Here is a 23,208-nt window from a genome sequence, read left to right on the forward strand (position 1 = left end):
TACGGAAAGAGGCTCCGGGGACATACTACCCAATCCTTCGTCGCCACTCTCGCTTACATGCACCGGTAAACTTACAACAACGCCTGTAATGTTACATTTTAAACGTATATAAAAAGAAGTACATAAAACATACACGAAGTACATAAAAGTTACAAAGTGTACAGCAAAAACACGAGAAAAAAAAGAAAAATCTTAAAATAAATTTCGAAACAAATTTGACTTCTTAAAGGTAAACACTATAAAATTCTATTCTATTTCTCGATCAACTAATTTTATTATAAGTTCATGTTAAACTTGTTTAGAATTAAATATCGAATTTAATTTATGTTAATATTATACAAGGTATGAAGGGTATGCCTTTCAAAGGCTGCTTAATATACAATATTTTAATTAAATGTAATTATAGTACGTTAGAATGAATAATTTATATAAACATTTATAACAGATGGGTAAAACGGGCTATCTAATGAATTATCTTATTCAGTTCAACGATATGAAAATAAAATTTTTGCACTTTAAAATCATTCGAATTATGCATGAAAAATTATTCGTATCGTCGCATCTGAATATGATAATTAATTTATCCTATGTGTGTATCATATTTATATATATATATATATATTAAACAGTTTATTTTAAATCTTATATAATATATAAATGTTTATACATAAATTAGTAATTATATTTGTTACAATAACCACGATTAAATTATTAGTATGTTATAAGAAATATCAATACATCAAATTAATGAATTAATAAGTTTAACGATAATTAAAAAAATAAAAAAAAAATAGATAAAAAAGAAGAACTCACCTTGATTATCAGGCTTGCGCTTCTTGATAGGTAAATCACCACCTTCGTGTTGATTCACCAGTCGTTTCAATTGACAGTTCTGCGACAACAACTGTGTTTTCTCTTGTTCTAACTGATAAATGTATTCGGCAGTCTGTTGAAGTATCGCAGCCTGTAACGAAAAAGATTGCGTAGAATTAGAATAAGGAATAATTGAAAAATTATATCGTTTCATGATATTTAAAAAATTTCGCAAAGATCAATATTAATTTTGCCGGAGATACATTTATCGTCAAATTTCCTAATGAATAATTAACAAAGAGATAATTAAGTAACAAAAGTAATCCGAATTTCTATTATGCAGAATTATATATCAAAGGCTCGTTTTACCAGATCAGCAATCTCCCTTTTTTCTCCCCCAAAAAAAAAAAATAAAATAAAATAAAAATAAAACAAAATAAAATATATCCGTTGGTATAACAAAATACGATACGAATGCAAAGTAACCAAATTTATTAAAAAATAGGAAACAATCGATTTAATCGTTCTTATCCGATTAAATCCCTTATTGTAATTTTCATTTATATTTATATAACTTCATAACGAATCGTCTTTATTTTATCATTAACTAAATATAATTGCTACCGTCTGAAAATTTTAGCCGTGGGTGAGAACTATCATTTAACATATAACATAAATATAAAGTAAATAAAAAATAAAAATAAAAAAAAAAGCAGTAAAAGAAAGAAAAGAAAGAAGGAAAAGGAAAAAATTATTCCGTCAGAGAGAAAGGTCGTAAAAAAGAAAGAGAAAAACAAGTAAAAAAGGGCGAATGGTCGTGACCGGCATTCGTGATGAATCGAACGTAAAAACACGTGTACGTAGTAACGTAGTACGTAGTATACCGAGGTACAGGTGTTTCTTACGCACTATTTACAACCTGTACCGGAGTAGAAGGAAGGTAAGAGAAGGAGAAGGAGAAGGAGAAGGAGAAAGAGAGAAAGAGAGAGTGAGAGAGAGGAAGGGACTTCCTGTTTACGTGGAAGAAGGTTAAAGGGTTTCACACACGATAGCCTTTGGCCGTAGTACGCACGCACGAATCGATAACATACGCTATCACGTATCACCTACGCGATCTCGTACGACGTAGTAAAATTAAAAAAGAGAGAGAGAGAAAAAAAATTCTGGGAAAAGCATACGGTAGAGTCTAAAATGGCAAGAGGGTTGAAAACAAAAGAGCCAGTTGACACCGAATGGTAGGAAGGTAATGGAGAACGGGTGCACGGCTAGCACCTGCCGACAGGTGGTTAACGAGAGCCAGATGCTGATACGATGCGTTTAAAACTTGATGGAAAAGTAAAACGTAAATGAGTACACGCGCTCTCATTTCAGTTTTCTATTTTTTTTTTTTTTAATCATCGATCGATCTCAAAAAACAAAATGTTTTGCTCTTTTTTTTTTGATTTTTTTTTTTTTTAATACATTTTGGTTTTCTTTCGACCTCCTTCCTCCCCGTTCTTATCGCCAAATATTTATTTAGCGTTCGGTGCGATTTGATTTGATCATAAATGATCTGGAATTGATCTAACTTAATTTAAATAATTAAGATCGCTTTTATGTAGATTTTGCCTAAATCTATGCGTTTATTTAAATACGTTATTATTGTAAATAATAATGGAATTCAAGTTTATTAATTCGAATGAAATAAATGTTGCTGCAGAAAAAATTAACTTGTAACGAAGGCATATAAAATAACAACAGTGAAATTTACATACAATAAGAAGTGACAGTATTATTATATCATGAATATTAATTTCATTGTCGAAATGTCGACTTCTTCGAAAAGAGGAAAACGATACGAAGTTTAACGTACGTAATTTAATTGGTTCCCAGTTAAAAAGTTCACCGAATAATTATTTAATTATTTCATTAAATACATAATCAGCTAATTAATCATAAAATAATTACGTTTCTTACAGATCGTGTGCAACGATAAATACTTCACTGTTGCAAATAAAAAAACTTTTTATTTTTTTCCTTTTATATTATTATATTTATTTACTTTGTCACATACTCAAAAATTTATGTTTAAAGCGTTTAATGGTTTCTGTTATATTATTTTATCATGATAGATGGAATTTTTTTTCTTTTTTTTTTTTTTGTGAAACTTTTCTATCATCGATAAAATAAAACAGAAAAAAAAAGTAGAAAATATTCCAGACTGTAAATATTCTAATTTTATCGAGCTAGATTAATAAGATCTAATGGAAATCCTTCGAATAGAACGCACAGGTCGAAGATCAGAAACTTCATCGAAACTATGCGGATACAAACGCGGATCCGCAAAATTCTCGAAGATGTTTCTTGTTCTCGCACATAGGATATAGCTTAATGATCAAGAAAAATTCACGCAAGAAAAAAATAGATATTACTAAAATAGATAAACTTCCTCATTATGTTTGAACCCAAGTAAACACGATAACTGCATAATTCTTATTTCATAATTATAATCTTCTTCGTTGTTCATTGAATTTTGTTTACGACAATGATTATTACGTTATTGCATCTTCAATTTCTGTTCTTCTTTCATTAAAATCATTTTCGTTTATTCCGTTCCGTAATTTCTTTCTTTATTCTTTAAAAACGTTTACATTATTTTTCGAATTACTCCGTTTCATTATACTTCATAATAAACTTCTTAATACCAATGACCGTACCCATCTACTTTTCATAACGACCTTTCATTTAACCCAGACCATAAATTCATTCACTTATCTTTCGCGTAATCGATATTACGACAAGTAAATTTTCCATTTTTTCCCGAATTTCTCGAGTTTATAATTAAAATAAATAATATCAATCAATCGCATTTTGTTTTGTTTCTTTGTTGTTGTTATTTTATTTTCATTTGATCGATATTCATAAGAAAAAAGAAGGATTGATTTTAATAATCATTAGTCTTAAGCGTCGCAAAAAGCGTCGTATAATTTAATTTTTAATATTAATTAAGGACATAATATAATTTAATTTATTTTCTTGAGATAAGAGATAAAGTTATTCAACAGTTAATTAATATTAAAATTAGGGTCTTTAATAACATTCATCTAATCTAATTAAAAAATATTTTATAATTTTCGAACTTTTATTACCTCAATAAAAGTATTCTACCTTGAAATTTTTGACTATTTGAAACATAAATAATTACAAAACCGTACATTTAATCCATTCATTAATTAAATATATTAATTAAATAATATTAATAACAATAATAATAAATTATTAATCAAAATAAGATCCTTATATAAAACTTTTATTCGTAATCATAATTTTGTAATTAATACGTTAATTAATATCGTTTCTATTTCTGTATGTGTGTGTATCTGTCAGATAGCACATAATAAATTTCAAATATAATTTCACTTGGTTATAATATACACTGTAATATGTGTTAAGTCATGTTCGCATACTCGCAGCATACCATTTGTAAGTCGTGGGACCGGAATAAGGATCTATATTTAAAGAAGAAGAGGAAGGTCGAAGGGAAAGGAAGAAGGGTGTAAGAAGAAACGGCATTAGGTCGTAGAAAGAGGGGCCTCATTTCGAAAAGGACGCGAGACTGCTTCTTGAAAGGCGCGAATGTTCGAAAGAAAGACGAAAGAAAATAAAAGAGAGAAGAACGGAAAAACACAAGAGAAGAAAAGAGAAGAGAAGAAGAAGAAATGCAACCAGATGCTGTTCAAGCTTCGCTTCTTTTTTTTTTTCCTTTCTTTTTTTAACTATCTATTTGTTTTTACAAGCACACGAGAAACAGTAAAATAATTATATTAATTAAGAGAACAAAAACGAACTATATAGTAGAGAAATATATAGTAGAATATTTGAATGAAAGTGATTAATGATAGAAAACGTTGAATTTAATTTATCATTATTGATGTATGTGCATGTGTCTGTGTCTGTGTATGTATATATATATACATATATACATACATGTTACTAAAAATTTGATGCAAACTTCGATTGGCATATTGGAACAAAAGAAAATGATGGCGCAAGTATGTATCTCATATATAGAAGAAAATTTGAATGGAAATGATTAATGACGTTAAAATGATCTATCTAATTTATCATTACTGACGCATATATATATATATATATATATATATATATATATATATATGCATATTTCATGAAAAAATTTTGACGAAAACATCGTTCGGCATATTAGGGAAAGAAAATGGCGGCGCAAGCGTGTATGAATTTTTCACATAAATAATGATGTTACTAAAAATAATTAGTTAAAAAAAAAAAAAAATCACGTTACCTTATCCCCGTAAACAAAGATATTATTATTAACGTAGAAACGATAACATTCTAACGAAATTTTGAACGGTTTGATGTTTAGCATATTCGATATTTCGCAGAAGGACTGTACCCTCAGGCGAATATTATAGAGGATCGCCGACTAGAGTCTGCAAATGTACCGAATATACTCCGCTCAGCCAGAGTTACGACGCACGTGCCGAAATCTCGTTAGCACTGTTCCGTAAAGCCAAGGAAGAGAAACGGGCCAAGGTCGACCCTCGCTGCTTTCTGCGAAATCCGTTCGCAAGAGACCTATGTTCAAGATCGAATAGATCTACTAGATTACGAATTCATTGGTAACTAATAGAAAAAAAAATCTAATATTTCTCACGGAATACATACGAACTTTTCTTTTTTTCTTTTTTCTTTCTTTTTTTTTTGTAAACGTTTTGTTTCTTCCCTTGCGGCCACATCTTTGTCTCATAGTATCGCTCTTTGCAAAGAAAATTTAATGAATTAAGAATAAAAATTAATTGTTCTTCCAAGTCGTTAAAAATGCACAAGTTAATTAGTCGCACGGGTAACAAAGACGATGATATAAAAATGGAGTCTTTTACGTTTGAATATAAAATTTTAAGTCAATCATATTTGTTTACAAAAAGAAAATAGAAAAGGATTAAAATAGATCTCTGACAAAAATCTAAGAAAACGAATAAATAAATAAATATCACATTTCTTTTTTAATCGAAATTCGTAGAACGAATCGGAGACCCTTTTAGAGCGTGAAGAATTAGTAGGGACCAAAAAAGAAAGAGAAAAAAAAATTAAAGAAATGAAATTTTTGTTTGGAACGTGTATGTACTCGTAAAAAAAAAAAAAAAAGAAAGAAAATAAAAATGACAATAATAATAAAATAAAAAGACGACAGAAGGCTTTTTTCTCTCTCTCCCTCTCTCTCTCCCTCTCTCTCTCTCTTTTCTCTTTGAATTTGTATACGCAGGAAAAAAAGATGTACGCGCTGTTACGTACGTTTGTAATAACGAAATGAAGAAGGAACGAACGACGGCTCTCACAGTCGCACAGACGTATTCTCATTGAAAGAAATCTTGACGGAGAAACGCGAGAGGGTGCAAAATGGAGAATAATAAGCGAGTTAAAGCGAGAACATACACGCGATCTCTTTTCTTTGCGGTCTTGAACGCACCATTCCAAGTTTCAATTCGAGAAGAGAGGGTATATTGCACGACGAGAAAAGCAAGGCATGCAACTACATAAGTATAAGTATGCATGCATGCATGCATGTATGTGTGTGCGTGTGTATGCATATATATATATATATATATATATATATAATCATATATATAAATGTACACGAAAGGGACACGATTCGTGTGCATCCAGGCAGAAAGAAGAATGGGGTAATACGTGCTTCGATATCCTACGTCCTTCTTCCATGCTATATTACAGGTATAGTATATATCGGAAGAACGAATACGAGAGAGAGAGAGAAAGAGAAAGAGAAAAAGAGAGGAAGAGAAGAAGAAGATAAATAGACAGGCAGGTGGAGAGGAAGAGAAGTAAATGATCCTCTGTGTATGTGTGGGCGAGATTATATGAATAAATGGTCTTAGCTCGTGATATATATGAAGTAATTATAATAACAATTATAATAAATTAGAAAAGAAACCTGATATCTGAGAAATAATTAAGATATATATAATAATTTATAGAGAGAAAGAGAGAGAGAGAGAGAGAGAGAGAGAGAGAGAGAGAGAGAGAGAGAGAGAGAAATAGATAGATAAATGTATAAACCGAAAGACATACATAGATATTTATAATCATAAAATTTTGCTGCTAACTATTGTTGAAAATTACGAGGACTGTAAGCAAACAAGATCCTGAATCCTTTGTTTCTGAATGATACATACTTAGATATTAATTTATACTTCTTAATATGTTGTGTAGTAGATGAAGATGAATATATATATATATATATATATATATATATATATATATATAAAAACTCATTGATCGCCTCTCTTTCTTTAACACACGCACACACACAAAATACCGAAAAGATATTTATAATAGAGAAAAAGAAATAAATAAAAAGGGAGAGAAAGAAAGAAAAAAGAGAGGGAGAGGGAAAGAGAGAGAGAGAGAGAGAAAGAGAGAGAGAGAGAGAGCATGACCTTCCACGACTGGTTACTACTACTCGTATTACCCCCACCATTTTCTCTCTTTCTCTCTCCCCTTTTTCTTTCTCTTTCTCTTCTTCTCTTTTCGAGAAGAGAAACTACTCTCCCACCAAGATCGTTCGTGTCGGGTTCTCGGAGCGACGGAGATCGCCTTCTTCTTGTTGCGCAAGCGATGGCGGCGGCGGTGGTGGTGGCGGCGGCGGCATTCCAAAGACCGGACACGATGTGCGAGACGGAGAGAAAAAGATCGTACGTACGACTAACCGAACTAGCGCGAGTATATAAGAGAGGGAGAAAGAGAGGATAGAGAGAAAGAGAAAGAGAGAGAAGAGAGAGTACCCTTTTCTCATCTTTTATAATCCTCGTGAACCCGTTCGCGAAATTCTTTGTCTGTGTTTCTCTCCCTCTCCCTCTCCCTCTCCCTCTCCTTCTCCTTCTCCTTCTCCTCTCTCTCTCTCTCTCTGAAAAAAAATTGATGAAAAAAATATACAAAATACAGGGAACAATAATCAAAATTTGTTAAAGGCGAATATTGACAATTAAAGGCGAAATAATGACAATTATTGTTTATATCTAACACGATTTGTTCGTTATCACGTAGCAAATAATACATTTTTTGTTCTTCTATGTAAGTAAAAAACTTTTAATATATTAAAATAATAAAATTTAAAGATTCTTTCGTTTCGGAATTAATTAATATTCGTAAAAGGTTGGACAAAAAAGAGATACGAAAGATAGAAAGGAAGGAAGATACGAGTAAAAAAAAAAAAGAAGAAGAAGAATAATTAAGTATCTCGGAAGATACATTTCGCATAAAAAAGAAAAATCTGTCACGTCCCGCGCATGAGTTATTATCACGTAATTACCGCGATTACGGCGAGAGAACTCGCGCAAAAACGCGTTCGTACGGCATACGAGAGAACATCGAGGACGCATAAAATTAGCATTTTCGAGATAAAACGAGCCGTTCAAATTCCTCCAAAAATGAGCTTTTTGAACGCGAGAGAGAAAGCGAGAGAGAAAGAGGGAAAGAGAAACCCTCGCGACGTGCCCGTAAACCTCTAATTTTCGCATAACGCCGTGGCTTCGTAATTAGCTGTAAATTCAAGCGTAGCACAGGTTGTTCCATCGTTCTTGCGACTTTGCAATGCTTTTGCAACACTCATTAAACTTTCTTAACAAAGTGCATGAATTTTAGGAAGGGCTAACATATTTCAAAGAGAACATAAATATCACGATTATAAATAGATGTATAAAGGGTGTGACCTTTTCTATACCGAATTAAAACACAACACAACGCTTCAATGACTCCATATACGTTATACATTTAAAAAGAATTCATCTTCAGATGTTTACTTTTTTCATTCCTTTTCCTTTTTTTTTTCTCTTTTTAAAAAGTACCCAATTTCATATTTTTGTATTAAAATTTATTGAACGTACATTTTAGGCTAATTAAATGATTACCAAAGAATGTGAATGATTAAATTCATATTCCAGAGTGAATCACCCTGTGATATGTAATATGTATGAAGGGAAAACGTTTAAAAGTTAATATATAATTTATGTAAAATATATTATTTTTTTTTATGACGACGTATACGATAGCCATATAATCTGCTTATGATACACTGTACAAATTTGGAATATAAATTGCATAATATCTTCAAAGTTATAGAGGACAATTATTCAAGCTCGAACATTATGAACGATCGAAAAGATCGTAACGGAGCGTGAATTCGAAGAACGCGTAATCGTCGTCGTCTTCGTCGTCGTCTTCGTCGTCGTCTTCGTCGTCGTCTTCGTCGTCGTCTTCGTCGTCGTCTTCGTCGTCGTCTTCGTCGTCGTCTTCGTCGTCATCGTCGTTGCCGATGATGCGACATTCGAGAAAACCGCAATGTTGCGGTAATATGTCGAGAGGATTCCGCAGAGTGTCTCCTCTTAACGAAGCACGTAACTAAATAAGACGAGGACTAGCGTTTCGTCGAAGTTCATAGAACCCCAAGGAATTGCGGATCTTCGACCTTCTCGAAACTTTTCTAGCTGATAAAACGAATGAATTTGTTGCAATCCTGACTATGAATGATCATCTAATTATATTAGATACATATTTCCTAATCCGTCTAGGAATATTTCTAATACGTTATATGTATATATATATATATATGTGTGTATGTGTTGTATGTATTTGTATCTTCGTATCCGTACGTAGAAATAATTCCTAGAGAAATTAGAAAAGTAAGTGATAATGCACGAAATGAGGTAAACAGGTTCTTCGAATGCATTGTGAAATTTTTTGAATTATTAAATGAACTCTTTAACTACACGGTCATTTGTATAAAAACTGTAATATTAAATCAAACCTAAGGTAATTAACACTTTACTCGGTAGAAAATTTTTTCTTCGATCTTTTTCTTCGAGAAATTATAAAATAAGATTCTGCGAATGGTGGACTGTAATCGGTTCCGGTTGTTTGTGGTAAATTATGTGAAAAAAAAAGAAAAGAAAAAAAATATATTTTCAAATCTATCAATAACAAAGATCGCCGAAAGATAAATTCTTCGTCGATCGCATTGAGCGAATTCTCAATCTGTTCTTTCTCAAAATAAAAATATAAAAAAGTTTCATTGAAAATATTAATGAACGACGAATAATCAATATGAAATTTTAATATTATCAATTATCATTTCAATATGCAAGCGATTCTCGTATTTCTTCGTTTTCCATTTTTCTTTTGCTTTTTCGCTTTACGAAAAGTTTGCATCCCATTTGGTCGGGATTTCACAGTTTCACAGTTTTCTGTGCCGTTCACCGTCGCGTCGATGCACCAACGACGACGAGACGTTTCGGCTCACACGAAGCAGTTGGGAGTAATGTCCTCGAGTGCACGTACGATAGTCTACGCCACGTTCAGAATGCAGTTGCATAACTTTACCCTCATGCTCTCTCTCTCTCTCTCTCTCTCGCTCTCTCTCTCTCCCTCTCCCTCTCTCCCTCTCCCTCCTCTCTCTCTCTCTCTCTCTCTCTCTCTCTCTCTCTCTCTCTCTCTCTCTCTCTCTCTCTCTCTCTTTCTCTCTGTGCTCGCGTTCGATAATGTACGGCTTCGTGCCTTGGCAAAGCGTCCAATTCCTACCGAACCGAGCTTGTCGAGAGACTGCAGTTACTCTCAACTATCGTAATGTTTTTTCAACTTCTTTCTATTCCTCACATGGACAACCTTTCAAATTATTTATACACCATACATACATACATACATACATACATACATGCATACATACATACATACATACATACATACATACATACATACATACATACATGTATGTAAGACTATTCTATTTTCTATTCCATTCAAATAAATATCAAGATAATCGTAAAATAACAAAAATATTACCCATCGTTATCCTTATTAATTAATACGTTAATAGAGGTATTAATGCAGATGTACTAAGTAAAACCTTAAGTCGACCCATATAAAACGATAACACATCGTATGTATTACTTTGTTAAGTACCTAATGGATTCTACTTATGTATAAAAAAAAAAAAAAACAAGTGTCCAACTTTCTAACGAAGATCGCGTTATTCGAGATCGTTTCGTTTGCTATCGTATAATCCGATGAAGATAGACAATAAAAGCGCGTAGACCTCACGACCTTGGCCGTGATCATGAACCGGATCGTATTCTCTCTCTCTCTCTCTCTCTCTCTCTCTCTCTCTCTCTCTCTCTCTCTCTCTCTCTCTCCTCCTTCCCTTGCAGTCACGGCGTCGGCTTATCTATTCAAACATCGAATCTGGAACGGGCGTGAGCGCGCGCGCGCACACACGCCACTAACTAATTACCCACGGCTTTTCCGTGGTTCTGCTCACAAAGTACGTAATTGCACGCTCGCTGCCGTTATCATTGATGTCGACTCTCTGGAGCATACATGGGGCTGGCTTATGGTGTACACGATACGATGTGATACGATAAGACACCCCGGTACATTTTTGTTCTTTTTTCTTTCTTCTTTTTTTCTTCTTTTTTTCAACCTCAAACTATCTTGATGTTCACGTAGAACCACTTAAAAAATATAGGTATAAATTTCTATATAGAAAAAAAGAGAGAGAGAGAAGCTCTAAAAATAAATTCTATATAGACAGGTGGGTATATTATACGAGATATCGTTTTTGAAAATAATCCAATATTAATATTTTTTTCTTTCCTTTTTCTTTTCTTCACTCATCGACTTTTAATATTATGAATAATAAAAATAAGCATTGCAAAGTATAATCATAAGGTGGCTTGGATTTTAATTTTTTCTTTTTGCAATTTAATTGTACTGTCATTTTTAATGATATAACGTGGCTCGTATTTTTAAATTTATTAAATAATTCATATTAAATCGATATATATATATATATCACAACTTTTTTTCTTCTATCATTATTTTTCACATTCTTATCGGCCGTGGAAAGAAAATAAATGAACGATAATGAATTACGTGCAATCGTTACATAAACAACTGATTTTGCGTTATAAACGTTAAAAAAAGAAGAAGAAGAAGAAGAAGAAGAAAAAAAGAAAAATGGTTTTGAACGATAAAAACGATAAACAATATTTTGTACTCATAAATTCGTTGAAAATAAGTATCGACCGAATGTATTTTGAGAGATTACAAATTCCACTTCTTCGAAAAAAAAAACTAAGTTCTTTAAATAATTTAAGATCTCTTTCTTTTCATCGTGTCAAAGCCAACGTTTCGTTTTCGAGGTAACCATTTCAACGATAAATATCTTATCGAATAAAGTTAAGAATAATTTAGTAACATATAGGGGACGAATAAAAAGGACGACACATGCATACACAGATACAATTATAACGAAGGTGATCGTTGGGTGATTTCGCGAATTCTCTCTCTCTCTCTCTCTCTCTTTCTTCTTCTCTCATTCTCATTTCACGCGTCTAAATACGATAGGATATTATCAGTGAGTATACTTCGAAGAAACGTAGAATGGTATTTTGTCGAGAAACGAATCGGATTCGATTACGCGCCGTAGCACGTAATAGAATCAAGGCGTCTCATTGACGGCACATACACATTCATATACACATATGTACGAAGAGAACACTCATGCTCGGTTCTGTTCTGCTCGACTCTATTACTCCGCTTTGCTCTACTCCGTTCTGTTCTGTTCTGTACGGTTTAGTTTGGCTTATCTATACCAGGCGTCGTGTGCCAGCGTTTAGTACTGATAAGACACGTTTCGAGGAAGAAACTAAACTCGGATGTTGCTCTCCGGAGCTGGAATTTTGTTATCGTTAGTGTCACTTGAGTTTCCCTTTTCCCTCCCCTCTCTTTTTCTCTCTCTCTCATTTGATAAATAAATAATTCATTTTGATATATATTTGATATATATATATATATATATATGCATATTTATTAACAAAAACCAGATCCTAATTAGTAAGATCACTTATAGAAAGTGTCTCAAGCTTGATCTTAATTAAATTAAAAAGAAAAATCTTTAATCTTATCGATATATTGAATATCGAAATAGCTACGAATATAATTGGATATGTATATTCAATAAATAATAAGAAAAACTAAAATACGAATATATCTTTACTTCTACATGGAACAGAATCATTAACAAAAAAGTTCGTCCTCATTAGCTCTCTATAATTAACAATTTTCTATACTACGAAATACCAAGATTTCTCTTATCACAGATGGCAGATTGTAGGGGGAAAAAACGAAAAATAAAAGAAAAAAAAATCTAATGGCTTTCGATATAAAAATAGTTGGACGAAAGATCCACGATATGATCTGCAATACCGATGACCTTTCACACGTAAAAGTATAAAAACACGTAAAAAAAAAAAAAAGAAAAAAGAAAGAAAGAAAGAAAGTACAGCCAACCTAACTATAACATTTTAACTTATCATTATTGCACGTAACATAAATCAATTACTCGATTTCTTTACACTGACTTCGCGTGATACGAATAAATAAATAAAATAAAAAAAAAGAACCAAAAAAAATGAAAAAAAAAAAAAACTTCCCCATAAAATGAAGCAAAACTCGTTAGAACATCGAGAGGAACGTGTCAAAAGAACGAGAGAGTAATTACTCGGGGTAGCCTTCGATCTACGATCAACAAGATTTGTAAAAAGAGATGGGACAGACAAGGACAAGGGCAACGGAGATGGAGAACGTGCTCGTTTATGGGAGACGCGACGCCGTTTCTCAGCGAAGCCGAGTCAGTGGACTCGTCGACGACCCTGACCTTGCCTCTCGGACAAGGACAGCGAGATATGCGAGAGCCAGCAATGCGCGACGATGCCGCCAACGCCTATAGTTCCCTCTCCCTCCTCTCCCCATCCCCATACTGCTTCTCTCTTGCATTCGTCCTACCTCTCCCCGTCACCTCTCTCCCCTCTCATCCCATCCCCTTCTAACGCCGCCATACCAAACGAATAGCAGCTTCCATTTTGACGACAGAAAAAAGAATCGATCGATTTTTAAGCGTCACCGCTGACGTCCCCGGGTTTCTCTTTCTTTTTTCACTTCTTTTTTTTTTCATTTTAATAACAAAAGTTCTTGTCGATTTATTATAAGAAAGAAAGAAAAAAAAAAATATGTGTACATCGTACATAATGTACAATGTATCGATAGATGATGATGCGTTACTATAGACATTATAGATATTATGTTATAGATACTTTGTAAGTAATTAAAATAAATGAAGAAATAAGTAATTAAAACAAATAAGTTAATAAGTAAATAAAGTAAAATAAGTAAACGAGAAAAGGATAATGAATAATCACGCTCTTCGAAACAACTCGTTTTGAAATATATATATACACGTGTATATATGTATATATACATATCGTTTGATATGAATAGAGAATTTCCTTTGTCCCCTTCCAGAACTCCGTTCATCATTCTCCAACGGACGATCTGTCCCGAAGGAAAAAGCGAAACTTTAACTCCATTTTCATCGTGGTATTCGAAGTAGTTGCCGAGCCCTCGAGAAACTTTAATATCCCGCGTCGCGAGAGATTAAAGATTCAAGCCGCTATTTGACATTCCGTCGTCGCCTCGCTCGACGATGGAAAAGAGGATGGATCCTAGCTAGATCCTTTTTTCTTTCTTCTTCTTCTTTTTTTTTTTACTTTTCTCTCTTCTTCTCCATTTTTCTACCTCATTCTTACCGCTCGTTTCGACTCTCAATCTTTCTCAACACCTCTCTCTCTCTCTCTCTCTCTCTCTCTCATCATACATCTTTCTTCTCGAATTTCTTTCGTCCACCCTCTTTCCTACTTTCTCGCATTTCACTTCTCATTTTGATGACGTTTCACAGTGAAATCGTTTACATATGTACATATGTATCTATTACGATAAAAGCCGAGCCGTGTTGATACATAAACGCTTCCAATATATCGATACATACGTATCTGGATATACACACACATACATATATATATATATATATACATATATATACTGAAAAAGAAAATTGCGAGGAAATCTTGGATCACTCTATCAAAAAAAAAAAGGATAAAAATTGTTTTTTATAATCAAGTTTCAAATCAGCTTTACGAAACAAATTAATAAAATTCGATCGATCCTATCGAATGTAAAACGCGAGTGAAATTGTTATTCGCTGCCTATTTTGGATGGGACGTATCGAAAACAATTTCTTTTTTTTTTGTCGAGTCATCGAACAAAATTAAATACAATTGACTCAGATAAAGAATTTATTTTTGTTGGACGATGTAATTCGAGCACGATGCAAGCGATCAATGTTCTCCAGGCACGAAAATTCCAGGGTTGCTAGATAGCTCGCAACATTGTGCCGCGCCCTAGTGGCGAACGAACGTGGCAACCGTTCTTGTAACTTCTACACAATGTTGCATAGGATCGAATGAAGGGGTGGTGCACAGGGGGAGGTTGGGGGGAGAGGGTGAACCAAGCAGAAACTACTACTTTGCAGGTGTACGTTTTTGCGGGCGTTAGAGCAGAGAATTACGCCGTGGGGAAGTGGTTACGTATGATTATCTGCGAAAGAATACACAGTGTTGTTCGAATAAAAACAACGACAAAAAAGAAAAACGAAAAAAAAAAGTATTATCTACCACTGATTCATCGTAAAAATCCAACGAGAGATAAACTGATTTTTTTATATTTTTTCTACGTTAAAAAGAACTACATCGAATTGAGGAAGAAACGCGGAAACGTTGAAGCTTGTTATTTGATAAATAATGAAAAAAAAAAGAAGAAGAAGAAAGAAAGAAAGAAAATATGTACTTGAATAGTGGAATGTTCTCTTTCTTATTTAGTACAATTACTGAAAATATTTTGTGATAAATTGCTTAATAAAAAGGAAAAAAGAATAAAAGAAGAAAGAAAAAATGATTTCAAATATGTTTCTTAGAAACAAACGATGATATTTTGTGTTTATCAAAATAACGAAGATGTTTTGAATTAAACGATCGAGTCACTTATTAGTCATAGAATTGCAATGCGAATAACGAAGGACGGGGGAGGGGAGGGAGGAAGGAAGAGAGAGAGAGAGAGAGAGAAAATGTCGGCCTCGCCTTGGAAAGGCACGCGTCGAATGAGATAAAAATTGAAAGAAAGATTGTTTCCTCTATCAAAGTCCAGCTTCTCCGTACGATCACTTTTACCAATAAACTCGAAGAATAAGTACTTCGAGTGAAAAGAAAAGTTCATTGAATCATTTCGATTTAAAACTGATAATAAAAAATTACTAAGATAAAATCATTCGTTAAGACCAGTTCGAGATTAGAAATTATAACTTTCCTGTTAAACGTCATTTTCTCTGTGCAATTAAACGTGTATAACGTCATCTTGTTATCTTGATAACTTAACGAAAGACGTCGTAAATTCTTAATCTATTTTTAACCGATGACTTTAAACATAGACTTACTACTATAATACAAATCACATTTCTCTCTCTCTCTCTCTCTGTTTCTCTCGTTGTGAGTAAGAATAAACTCGCCAATCGAAATTCTATGGAAACGTAATCGGGTCAGCGTGAAGTTAATAATAGAACATGAAACGACACACAATGAGAAGCAAATAATAGCACGTACTGGGAATATCCAGAACCTTCTAATCTTTTTTTTTCCTTTCTCAATGTTATCATTACACGTGTATATTGCGCGTTATCTCTTGCACGTTTTCCAACATTTTCCAAAAACAAAACAAAAACATACGATCAATAACATGATTTGCAATAATACAATAAAAGAACCAAACATATTATATAACATAAAACATTGGAAATTATATTCCTCAATCTATTAAGCGTTAAAATAAACAATATGAATATTTATCGATCTTACTGAATAAAATAAATCTAATTCAATTGGAATTCTATTGTGAAACATCCATATATGGCGAAAAATGTTCTATTTCGGAATTCGAGAAAGCTCATTGTCTACTCGTAAAGTCTGAAAGGTTCACTAGTCGTGTGGTGTTACAGTAGTATTGGTTCTTGGTATGCGTCGCATTCGGAGATTCGTCGATAACGAGAGAAGAGTGGGCGGGAGAAGTACGGTCCTCTTCTGGAAATGGTACTAGCACAATGAAACATTACAGTCATAATAGTAGTAGTAGTAGTAGTAGTAGTAGTAGTAGTAGTAGTAGTAGTAGTACTAGTAGTAATAGTAGTAGTAGTAGTAGTAGTAGTAGTAGTAGTAGTAGTAGTAGTAGTGTAGTAGTAGTAGTGTAGTAGTAGTAGTAGTAGTGGTGGTGGTGTAGTAAAAGCTGGAAAGTGGTAGGTAGTATCGATAGTACTACAAAAGGTGGTAGTAGTAGGTGGTTGTAATGTCGTGAGTGGGAGAATGCAAAAGCGAGTGCGCGCGAGCGGGCGCGCGCGCATACACATGAGCTACATCGTACTTGGCTCTCTGGCTAGAGTTCGTAATGAATGGTGGATCGCCGTCGCGTCGGTGTTGGCGACGGGGCAACGCCCTGTCAGCCAGCTGACTCAAATGAACTAACTCGAGCTAAAAGCTCGAGTCTCTCTACGTCTGGATTGATCGTCGAGAACGTTGAAACGACGAACGAATTTTTCTTTTTTTCCTTTCCTTTTTCCTTTCCTTTACTTTTCTCTTTCTGTTTCTTCATAAATCGCTAACAAGACCGAAATATACTTTTTGAATATAAATCGTAAGTGATAAACGTGATCAAGTAATAATGTATGTGATTTAAAAAAAAAAAAAAAATGGACAAACTGCAATTCTTTTTTTAACTGATCGATCGTCATACAGTCGATTTTAAGTTTCATTTGAAATTGAACGATTTTTCATTTTAATTTAATTTTGTAAAAAATATCGATTACGTTAATTATCAATGATTACGATCTTATTTTTAAATCTCCTTTTTTCATTGGCATATCGGAAAATATCGAGAGAGGAAAAAAGAAAGAAGAGAAGTATTACTTATCAAAATCCCTTTTCTATCTACGCATACGCATATATTCTTTCGAAGTTTCATAACTTTTTTGAATTTTTCAATGTAGCAACCAGTTATTTGAAAGTTGAAATTTTCTTTTGATTTCGTTCTACTGTCTCGTGTCCTCCTTACCTACACCCACATATCTACTTTATACTCTTCTATAACCTTCCCTCTATCTCTTTCTCCCTTTATCTCTTTCTCGTTCATGCTTATTCTAACATCCTTGACTTTACATGTACCTCTACTCGATATCAGCAGAGGAAGCGTTTTGCGAAGTAGATGGCTCGTGAAGAGCGTAAAGAGGGAGAGGGAGAGGGGGAGAGAGAGAGAGAGAAAGAGAGAGAATATTATAGAAGAGGATAGGAAAAGAGACCATAGTTGTGGTCGATCGTTTCGTCGGTCAGCAGTCAATCGACCTCGTTTTACACACATATGTACATAACACGTACACCCTACCTCACCCTATATAATACATCTCCGTCGAAAAGTTTTCAAATAGAAGAAGAACAAATCGAAAGAAAAATTGAAATAGAATAGGTGCTATTATTGCTACTCATTGTACGATCACGGAGTATTTGTACTTTACGAAACTGTGTCAGAAATGGTGCATTCGAGCCAATAAATACATTTAAACGTAACGTGTTCAACACAAGAGAAAGATACCTACTTAGCCGTGTCAATGCCCCGACTATTCTCACGCTACCTTTTCAACGTTACTTTACCTTCGACATTTTTACATTAGAGATTATTCTTTAGAATTTTCCATTTTTTCTTATTCTTAAAACGTTCTTACGTAAGATGACTGTCTGCTTTACGCGTACATACCTGAAACAAACAATACAAATATTTCGTTAACGAGATATAAGAAAAAAGAACAGAAGGAAAAAGAGATAATAAAAATACGAAATTCTTTTCGGTATTTACTATCGATTCTATCAATTCTATCGATTACTATCGAAATTTTCATGAATTCTTTACCATTTCACAATACGAACGGGGAAAAATATAATCGAGAAAGTCCCTTAACAAAAAATGAATGAATGAATAAATTAATTAAAAAAAAAAATAAGTGAATAAAATAAATTTAAAGAAAATATAAATTCTCGAGAATGGTAGAGAAAAAGCAATCGAGTTTCCGTGGTGGAGCAGTAAAAGCGTGACGTCATGACGAACTCATGTGGCATTTTGGTGGGGAGAAACAGGAAAGGAGCGAGCACCTGGTGGAGGCGCTGTAATCGCGTAGTAGTAACAGTAGTAATACTAATAGTGGAGTAATAGTAATAGTAATAGTAATAGTAATAGTAATAGTAATAGTAATAGTAATAGTAATAGTAATAGTAATAGTAATAGTAATAGTTCTAATAATAACAATAGCAGCAGCAGCAGCAGTAGTAGTAGTAATAGTAATATTAGTATAGTAGTAGCAGTATCAGTATCAGTATCAGTATCAGTATCAGTAGCAGTAGCAGTAGTAGTAGTGTAGTAGTAGTAGTAGTAGTGTAGTAGTAGTAGTAGTAGTAGTAGTAGTAGTAATAGCAGCAGTAGTAGTAGTAGTAGCAGTAGTAGTAGTAGTAGTAGCAGTAGTAGTAGTAGTAGTAGCAGTAGTAGTAGTAGTAGTAGTAGTAGTAGTAGTAGTAGTAGTAGCAGTAGTAGTAGTAGTAGTAAGGGGCGTCGCACCGCCCGGGCGAGTAGAATATCGAGCGACGAAACCTCCCTTCTTCGCGACGAACCACCACGCAAACGATGACGTCACGCGCAGCGTCAGCTGCTACTCTACGAACTCCCTGCAAGCGATGCTGTGAACCCCGGCCCGGCTTTTCCGCCCTTCCCGGATCTTTCCGGTGGTAGGTCGCGCTCGATCACTCGTTGAACTCCATTTTTTATTTTATTGGAAATAAGAAACATCTCCAAATTTTCTATAGATCCTTAGAAATTTTATATTTTTTTTCGATCGCGCTAAAACAATTATATATTGTATGAAATTGTAACTTCATAAAGAATAAACTTTCTTCTGCAACATTTGATCAATTATCAAACGTTGCTTCGGTCTTTGAAGATTTGACATATCTTCTATAGATCGTACCTACATTTTGTGTCACTTCAATTCTGTTTTTCTTTCTTTCTTTTCTATTTTCTTTTTGAACAAAGTCGAAGAGTTTGCAGCCATATATAATATAGTACATACGTTCTTTAAAATTTCCTATAGTTCGTGGTATTTTGGTACGAAATAATGCCTCGTAAAGAAAGAAACGATAAAACGCTGCCACTAGAAAGAATGTGACATGAAAAGTGACGTAACATTTTCATTTGAGAAATTTTTTACTAAAAAAATGTTCATTTACGAGACTCTGTACTCGTAGTTACTTCATAGCATAACCTACCTCAACTTCTCTCTCTCTCTCTCTCTCTCTCTCTCTCTCTCTCTCTCTCTCTCTCTCTCTCTCTCTCTCTCTTTCTCTTTCTCTCTCTTTCTCTATCTCTCTTGTTCCGGAAAAGCGCGCGTAACACAGAGGCGAATGCGGAGGAGGAGGTAATGGCGGATTCACCGAGGACGGTGCGGCCATTTTGATCTCCGCGAGAGACAGGAAACGAGCACTACCATGTGTGCGTACTTGTCTGCCTCCGACCGGAAGTTAAGCCAGACGAAGATAGCCGTCCCTCTAGCAACTCCTCCTACGGGAGTCATTGTCTCTAGTACAGTGGTTTTCAAAGTATCGAACGTGCCCTCTCAGAGAGGAGGGTGCGTGTCAATAATCGATTTTATTTAGCTTCGAGAGTAGAACTATCGGTAGGTACTTGGAATTTTCCATTAGTCGTCGAAAAGAAGCGAACGTTTTTCTTTTTTCTTTCTTTTTTTACAAACGTGCTAAACATAATTATCTGACTAATATCGCTAAGTAATATGTTATTGTCGTATCTATGTTAGAAATTAACTAAACGAAAAAAAAAAAATGACAAGTGATATCGTTATGAAGCGATATATATTAAAAGAAAAGAAAAAAAAATCATCGCGCACATATTTATCTCGCTAAATAATATTATCTTCGTACAAATGTATTTGACTAATTACCTAATACAATTTTTAAGACGGATATTAAATATTTAAATATTTTATTTTTAATTTTGTACACACACACACAAAATTGTCCAACGTCCTAATTTTATCAGAATCGATATTGCTCTACGAAATGTATAAATAATGTATTATATGTAACGAAGTCGTTCGATTAAAAAAATAAGAAAAAAGAGAATTAAAAAAAAAGGATAACAACAAGAATAGGGAATCGTTTTTCGAAAAAGTTTGAAAACCACTGCTCTAGGAATTCCTTCTACTCGTTCTGCCCTTCCGCCTAGGCGTACTATTACATACGACGCGCCAGCTACGGGCTTCGCTTTCACGCGGAAATCTATGCGACCGCGCGAAAAGTCCATTCACCGATAGAAGAGCGTACGAGGCAGTATTAACGGAGCTCGCCCACGTTCGGATTTCGACGTGAGCTAAGACAGATCGTAGGTTTACTGGCTGATAATTAATCGATCGGAAAATCGAAGCGAGAACCATGTTCGAGTTCTTACAAATTTTCTATCCAAGTGATTATTATCAAATCGAAACGACGAAGTTTGTAATTTATTTATAAATTAATTTTTAACAATCCTTTTCAAATTCTCTATCGAAAATTTAAGAAAAAAAATTATTATTATTATTATTATTATTATTATATCAGTCATTAAGCAAATATTAAAACGTGTGTTTTACATTTCGCACGCGCGTATGTATATGAAAATAATGAAAGAATTACATTATCATAATTTTGTTGACCGAAAATTGAATAAAAAATTAAATAGTTGAGCATACGTTATATTTCCCATCAGATATTTCATTAAATTAATTAAAATATTGTAATTCTGGGAGCACGTAAATTCAATAGTTCATTATTAATGTATCTCTTTCGAATTGATCATACCTTGCGAGCTATCGATACAATCCATCCAAATAAAAACGTATAAAGGATTCTTAACGAACAATAAAATAAAATGCATCGATCGTAAGCGTTAAGTTAATATCATCGGTCAGGCGACTGTTCTGCTTCCTGTGACGTACCGTAGTTGGATTGAACGAGAAAAGAGGAAGGAGACGAGATACTCGACTTGCCTGGTACCACCAGACACTGACTGTTTCCTTCGCGCGTATGCACGTATGTATGTATATACATATGTACGTACGACGTGTCAGAAGGACGGAGCAAGACACACCGATTGCAAACATAGTTAAACTCCCACTAGAAATATTCTTGCATTTATTTTTTACACACGTATATATATATATTTTTTTTCTTTTCCCTTTGATTCATAATTTAAGTCAGTTCATTCATACCAAGATAAATTTTACTCAATCCGTGAACATTACTTTTATAGCTCGCGTTCTATCATCGATCAAACTAAAAGTTACGAACATTCAAATTCGTTGTTGAATTTTAAAATATAAGTACAAGTACAAGAGTTTTAAGTATTTAGAATAGTGTCTACAGAAAAAAAAAATATATATATATACATATCAAACGATCTGTTTCTTGTTTTAGTTATCTTAATTAACTCTCTACAATCTAATATAAAAAATTATATATCGTGCAAGTTGTAGTACTACTTGTACTAAGTACAATTTACATCATTAAATAAAAATAAAAAAATTTAAAAAAAAAGGAAAAAGAAACTGAGTATAATAAATCAAACTTAAAGATAGAGACGCATGCATACTCATGCATGCGCGACAAAAAAATCACGTAAGGTTATAGAATTAAAGTAAAACTATTTAAAAATAAAAAACGAAAAACCAACAACAATATTACAGATAACTCAAATGTAAGAGCCATATTTAGTGGACATACATTATTTATAAAGTAAGCAAGCATAAGATAAACATCAATTACCAAGATGCATCGCAGAGTTAAACACGTCGGTAAAACAATATATCACAAGAAGTATTTCGAGGAAAAACAATTTTCCCCTACCCGACGATCGGTTCACGTACGAGGTTTACCTTGTTCGCATTCTATCTAAGCGCATTAACGTATGTACATATGTATGTACATATCTATGTATGTACGTGGTTGTCTATTTGAAAGAGTAAAGAAAGTTTTTCTGTCGATTCTCTGTGGAAAAGAGGTACGAGTTCCTCTTCTAACTCGATGAAGCGTAAAGAAAGCTTATGTGCGTACGAACGTGCGTAAATGTGTACGTGTACGTATATGTGCGTGTGTGTTTAAGTGCGTGTATACATATGCACGCGATCTTGTGCTATACTATGAGGTGAGTTTATGTTACGCAAAGGAAAAGAGAGAAGGGAGTTCGATTGGTAGCGCTCGCGCGAGCATGACCCGCGCAACGTTCCTCCACTCGTGGAATGCCACGTTGGATCCTCGCTCTCCTCCGAGACGCTCTTCAAACCTA

At 33.8% G+C, this 23,208-nt stretch overlaps 1 protein-coding gene and 1 long non-coding RNA gene across 2 annotated transcripts in view; one reads left to right on the forward strand and one right to left on the reverse strand.

Moving 5' to 3' along the window:
- Positions 1-23,208, reverse strand: part of LOC127065611 (myb-like protein P) — a 40,417-nt gene that overhangs the window by 14,271 nt on the left and 2,938 nt on the right. Inside the window, exons 2-3 of the mRNA XM_050998194.1 lie at positions 814-964; positions 1-83 (exon numbers count right to left, since the gene is read on the reverse strand). The exon at positions 1-83 is cut by the window's left edge and continues 180 nt beyond it. Coding sequence (XP_050854151.1) covers positions 1-24 — 24 coding nt within the window. The 5' untranslated portion in view covers positions 25-83; positions 814-964. The remainder of the gene's footprint in view (positions 84-813; positions 965-23,208) is intronic.
- LOC127065622 (uncharacterized) overlaps positions 7,408-23,208 on the forward strand; it is a 32,869-nt gene continuing 17,068 nt past the window's right edge. Inside the window, exon 1 of the long non-coding RNA XR_007782146.1 lies at positions 7,408-7,541. This is a non-coding gene — a long non-coding RNA (uncharacterized LOC127065622). The remainder of the gene's footprint in view (positions 7,542-23,208) is intronic.

The sequence above is a fragment of the Vespula vulgaris genome, chromosome 8, assembly GCF_905475345.1.
Source record: "Vespula vulgaris chromosome 8, iyVesVulg1.1, whole genome shotgun sequence".
Taxonomy (NCBI): domain Eukaryota; kingdom Metazoa; phylum Arthropoda; class Insecta; order Hymenoptera; family Vespidae; genus Vespula; species Vespula vulgaris.